The sequence below is a fragment of the Scyliorhinus torazame genome, chromosome 2 (assembly GCF_047496885.1).
Source record: "Scyliorhinus torazame isolate Kashiwa2021f chromosome 2, sScyTor2.1, whole genome shotgun sequence".
Lineage (NCBI taxonomy): Eukaryota > Metazoa > Chordata > Chondrichthyes > Carcharhiniformes > Scyliorhinidae > Scyliorhinus > Scyliorhinus torazame.
Genome location: NC_092708.1, coordinates 260,360,666 through 260,366,665, shown reverse-complemented (window position 1 = coordinate 260,366,665; position 6,000 = coordinate 260,360,666). Strand labels below are relative to the sequence as shown.

At 62.7% G+C, this 6,000-nt stretch overlaps 1 protein-coding gene across 1 annotated transcript in view; it reads left to right on the top strand.

Moving 5' to 3' along the window:
• The window catches only part of rad51b (RAD51 paralog B), an 868,394-nt gene that overhangs the window by 5,245 nt on the left and 857,149 nt on the right, over window positions 1-6,000 (top strand). Inside the window, 1 exon segment of the mRNA XM_072486228.1 lies at window positions 5,402-5,495. Coding sequence (XP_072342329.1) covers window positions 5,412-5,495 — 84 coding nt within the window. The 5' untranslated portion in view covers window positions 5,402-5,411.

Sequence of the window (6,000 nt, the reverse complement as noted above, 5' to 3'; positions counted from 1 at the left end):
CCCACCCCCCTATCCCCCAGCACCCCCATAGCCCCCCCACCCCCACACCTCCCCCACCCCCCCCTCCCCCCTCCCCCCTATCCCCCCACCCCCATAGCACCCCCACACCCCCCACTCCCCCCCCTCCCCCATATCCCCCCTCCCCCATATCCCCCCTCCCCATATCCCCCCTCCCCATATCCCCCTCCCCCTCCCCCTCCCACATCCCCCCTCCCCCATATCCCCCTCCCCCATAGCCCCCCTCCCCCATATCCCCCCTCCCCCATATCCCCCCCCCCCATCACCCCCTCCCCATATCCCCCCTCCCCCATATCCCCCCTCCCCCATATCCCCCCTCCCCCATATCCCCCCTCCCCCCATATCCCCCCTCCCCCATATCCCCCCTCCCCCATATCCCCCCTCCCCCATATCCCCCCTCCCCCATATCCCCCCTCCCCCATAACCCCCTCCCCCCTATCCCCTCCCCATATCCCCCCTCCCCCATATCCCCCCTCCCCCATACCCCCCCTCCCCCATATCCCCATAACCCCCCACCCCCATATCCCCCTCCCCCATATCCCCCATGCCCCATATCCCCCCTCCCCCATATCCGCCTTCCCCCATTTCCCAAGTGGAATCCAGCCCTAACCTTAATCTCTGCAATACACGCGCAACCAATGGCGTGCATTCATATACCTGTCTAACACTGTTGCCTTTTACTCCTGGAGGACCACGGGGGACGGAGAGACCCGGACCCTCTGGCATGCGACGCCCACAGGATGCCCCCCGGAGACCACTGGAGATGGAGAGACCCGGACCCTCTGGCATGCGACGCCCGCAGGATGCCCCTTGGAGACCACTGAGATGGAGAGACCCGGATCCTCTGGCATGCGACGCCTGCACGATGCCCCTTGGAGACCACTGGAGATGGAGAGACCCCGGACCTCTGGCATGCGACGCCCGCCGATGTCCCTCGGAGACCACTGGAGATGGAGAGACCTGGAGCAACAGGGAGACGACGCCCCGTCTCGTGCGGGTGCGACGACGCAGGCGTGTGCCACCCAGCGACGAGAGGGGCAGCCACAGGCCCCCCGTCACAGCCAAGCCACGAAACCACTACCCAGGACACCACTACCCAGGACACCCCTACCCAGGACACCACAACCCAGACACCACTACCCCAGGAAACTGAAATACAGGACAGTGACACAGATTGGACGAACTGCCACCCCAAAGTGCCATGGACTCAGAGTGGGACGATGCGCACGACACAACGCCACTGCTATCACCAACACCCTCCACCATCGCAGAGACGCTCACCTCGGTTGGGCACTTTAGTGATGAGGCGTCTGGTACACTCACTGGTGCGCACAACACAGCCGTCCCGTACAGCAGGTGGAGGTAGGAGCAGCAGAGGGGCCGGGCGGTCGGAGGGCAGCCCAGCCCAAGCGAACATCTGCCGCCCAGATGGATCCCGGGTTCCTGAGTTACCCACACCCACCCAATAGGTCCGATGCAACCACCGACCCGGAGACGAGCGAAGAGGGTGACAGCCGGCTTGCGGCGGCTGCAGTTGCAGGTGAGGAGTCCACCCGTGTCCAGGAGCTGGGAGTGGTGCGGTCATGCGTGCCACCCAGGCCGACACCGCACGGGTGGCGTCCGCGGTGGAGGCAATGGGTGCGACGGTGTCAGACATGGGGAGCGGTTTGCGAGGCCTGGGGCTTTCCGTGCAGGCGGCGTCTGTGGCCCAGGACATGGCTGCCCTCTCACAGGAGGCCATGAGCCAGCGCCAGCGGCAGATGGCAGAGACGCTCAATGCCATGGCCCAGTCTCAGCAGGCCATGGCCCAGTTTCTGCAGGCCATCGCTGAGGGCATCGGCGCCATTGGCCATGTGCGAGCCGGCGTCGCACAGTCACAGACAGGGTTTGCCAATCCCCTGAACTCCATGGCTGCAAACCTGCAGACCCCTGTCGATACCAGCACGGGCCTCCAGGACTGGCAGCGCCAGATGTCGGGGGGGGGGGGGGCGGCGGATGGCAGTCCGTTCGCATCCCCCACCCATGTAGAGGCCTGGGGGCCATCGGGCACCCCGAGGAGGAGGAGGTGCTGTGGTCCGTCCCGGGTCCCCTGTAGGGGAGGTCCCGGAACACCGCAAACACCTCGGACTCCTCCCCTCCCCCCCCTTCCATCCCAGGTGCATCGGGTGGGCAACGGGCAGGACAGGCTGGCAGCTCGCCATCCCCAGTCGCCCGGGCCGTAGCTAGCCCATCTAGGCCAGGACGCCCAGGAAACGGCCGCCAAAGGGATCCCGTGTCAGAGGGCAGGTATCACAGGAGGTCCACCTCAGTTCTGCTGTACCGTCTGGGGAACCACGTAGATGTAGTCATAGGGTCCGTAAGGCCAAACAATTAGACACTGAGTAAGTTGGCACGGGTGCAGGCACAGATGAGTTTTAGGGGCTAGGGGCACGTGCATGAACTCCTTTCGTTATTAAAGTTAATGTTACACCTACAGAAGCTGCCTTTGTGCTCTGTCCCAAAGCGTGCGGGGGTGTCATGTACGTTGAGCGCAAGTGTGTGTGTGAGGGGTGGTCTTACCTCCGCCCCAGGTGAGTCTGCCCCCTTCCCCTGGGCCGCCATCAACATCCCCCCGGGCAGAGGACGGGACCGTGCGCTGCGTGTCACAGCCGCATGCAGGGATGGTCCGGGTGGATGGTGGTACTGTGGCCATGGTCAGACATAGTCCACGATGTGGAGCAGGAGCTCATCGCAGGGCAGGTTGTCATCATCCTCCATGGCCTGCAATAGACACGTGTCCACCGGCAACTGTGTGAGCCCGGCCATTGTGCCGCAGGTGGATCGGCAATGGGGGGGGGGGTGGTGTGCATGCGGGTGGGGTGGGTGGGTTTGGGGAGGGGGTGAGGGTGCTGGGTGGGTGGATGGGGGGGGGTGTGGGTGGTCGGCTGTTGCCATGGTGTGCGGTCTGTGGCTATACTACCCGATTCCCACGCCCATCTAGTCAGTGAAGCAGGTGGCTATCAGCCTGTCCCGTGCCCGCTGGCCTAGCCGGTAACGGTGGACAGCCACCCACCCGTGTCTAGCCCGTCTGCCCTGACCATTGCCCCCCTCCCCCTCATCTGGGGAGGACTGCGCCTCTTCCTGCTGCTCCTCCACTCCGCCCTCCTCTGCCTGCGGCACATCGCCCCTCTGCTGGGCTATATTGTGCAGGACGCAGCACACCACAATGATGCGGCCGGCCCTATCTGACCGATACTGGAGGCGCCCCCAGAGAGGTCCAGGCACCTGAAACGCATCTTCAGCACGCCAAAGCACCTCTCTATCACTCCCCTTGTCGCTACATGGGCATCATTGTAGCGGTTTCTCCGCCTCATTGCGTGGCTCCCGTATAGGCGTCATCAGCCACGATCGCAATGGGTAGCCCCTGTCGCCCAGCAACCAGCCCCTTAGCCGGGGATGGCGTCCCTCGTACGTGCCGGTGATGGATGACCGCGACAACATGTATGAGTCGTGTACACTGCCCGGGTAACGGGCGCAGACGTGCAGGATCATCATGCGGTGGACGCAGACCCCTGTATGTTCATCGAATAGGCCCCCTTCCTATTGGTGAACACGACCCTGTTATCTGCAGGTGGCCGCACGGCGACGTGCATCCATCAATCGCGCCTGGACCATGGGGAACCCGGCCATGGCAGAGAAGCCCACGGCCCAGGCATCTTGGCTGGCCCGGTCCACATGGAAGCGGATGTAGCGGTGCGCCATGGCATATAGGGCGTCTTTCACTGCCCGGATGCACCTGTGCACCGATGTCTGTGATATGCTGGACAGGTCCCCACTCGGTGCCTGGAATGACCCCGTTGCATAAAAGTTCAGGGCCACCGTAACCTTGATTGGACACGGGGAGAGGGTGTCCCCCGCCAGTGCCACGCGGTGACAGGTCCGCCAGCAGGTGGCAGATGTGTGCACGGTTTCCCACCTCATCCGGAGTCTCCTCCTGCATTCTCGGTCCGTGAGGTCCTGGTATGACTGCCGGGGCCGGTACACACGGGGCGCCCTCGGGTGCCTCCGTTGCCGTGGGGCCGCGACGTCCCCCTCCCCCCCCCCTCGTCCTGTCGGTCAGGTGTCCCTCCAGCCTGGTCGGCTGCCGCCTGCCCCTCTGCGGCCAACATCGCTGGCTGATCGGAAAACATGACGGCCTGGGAGGGGGGTGGGGGGGGGTGGGCGGGGGGCGGGAATGACGGCATGTCATCATTGCCCATACCCCCTCCTCCCCCCCAGCCAGGTGGCATGGACCGCATGGGTCCGACTGTTGAGGCTGGCACCTGGCCAGGTGGACCAACTCACTTGCCCCCCCCCCCCACGTCCCTCCCCGGCACGCACCCCACCTCCTCCCCGGCACGGACCCCATCCACCTCCCCGCAGGGACCCCATCCCCCTCCCCGGCACGGACCCCATCCCCCTCCCCGGCACGGACCCCATCCCCATCCCCCCTCCCCGGCACGGACCCCATGCCCCTCCCGGCACGGACCCCATGCCCCACCCCGGCACGGACCCCATGCCCCTCCCCGGCACGGACCCATGCCCTCCCGGAACGGACCCCATCCCCCACCCCGGCACGGACCCACCCCCCTCCCCGGCACGGACCCCACCCCCCTCCCCGGCACGGACCCCACCCCCCTCCCCGGCACGGACCCCACCCCCCTCCCCGGCACGGACCCCATCCCCTCCCCGGCATGGACCCCATCCCCCTCCCCGGCACGGACCCCATCCTCCTCCCCGGCACTCAACCCCCTCCCGGCACTCCCCCGGAGCCCAGCCCACTCTAACCACCCCCCCCCCCCCCCCCCCCAGCCGCACACACACACACAAAACGCTACACGCACCTCTCCCCCACACATTCAGACTGCGGCCACGCCATCTCCTCTCCAGCGGCCAACCCCCCAGGCCGTCACCCACCTCCACGCTGGTCGGCGTGAACCTGGAGCACTGGTTGACGCCGATTTAAAAGGAGGTTTTGATTTACGCCGACGTGACCCGTGATCACGTCGGCGGGACTTCGGCCCATCCGGACGGGAGAATATCGGCAGCCCCAAAAATCCATTGCCTTGCGCCCAATTGTGCCATTCTCCGAGGTGTGCGGCGCCATTGACGCCCCGCCGACTTTTCTCCCTTCGGAGACTGCGGCGGGGGCGGAATTCACGGCGGCCAACGGCCACTCTCCGACCCGGTGGTGGGTCATAGAATCTCGACCCTTATTTTTAAATAGTGACCCTAGTTGTAACTCCTGCAGGAATGTTTGTGTAAGATTTGTGGGAGATCAATACAATTTGTACAGTGTTATTCATTGGTGTAATAGCACAGTCATTTGCATCTGGTTCAATACAATTCCATTTTCTTAAACTAGATTGCAAAACATGGCGAACAAAAAACTGAAGAGGACTGGTTTACCGTCAGAGCTGTGTGAGAGGCTTAGCAAATATCAGATTGTAAACTGTCAGGTAAGACAGTGACTGAACTGGGATGGTGCTGTAATCAACAAAGTGCTTATAGCAAACTGTTGTATGCTGCAGAAAACTTAATTTGTGGCCTCATACACTGATGCCCTTTTGGGTGTGGCATCATAGAGACAACTCCCACAAAAGTGTCCTAAGGGCAACAATTCTTGAACAAAATGGCTGGAACTGGAAAAAAAGAACGCTGAATGAGTGAACAATGTTAAAAGTTCACATCCAAAAGGACATTCTTGACTCTAATCCTTGACGATTGGCTCGCTGAACTGCAAGTCAATTTCAAAATCCTTGTCCTAGTTTATAAATTTCTTCTCTGGTCTCTGCTGTTCAGCCTTACATTCCATCTTTTCTCTTGAGTTTGAATTATAGCTATCTATGCTTCCTCAGACTTCTGCCAGACGGGCCTGCGCTCAAACTTTCAGTTTTGGCTCAGTTGGTAGCGCACTTCCCTCTGAATCAGACAGTCATGGGTTCAAGTCTTACTCCAAGGACT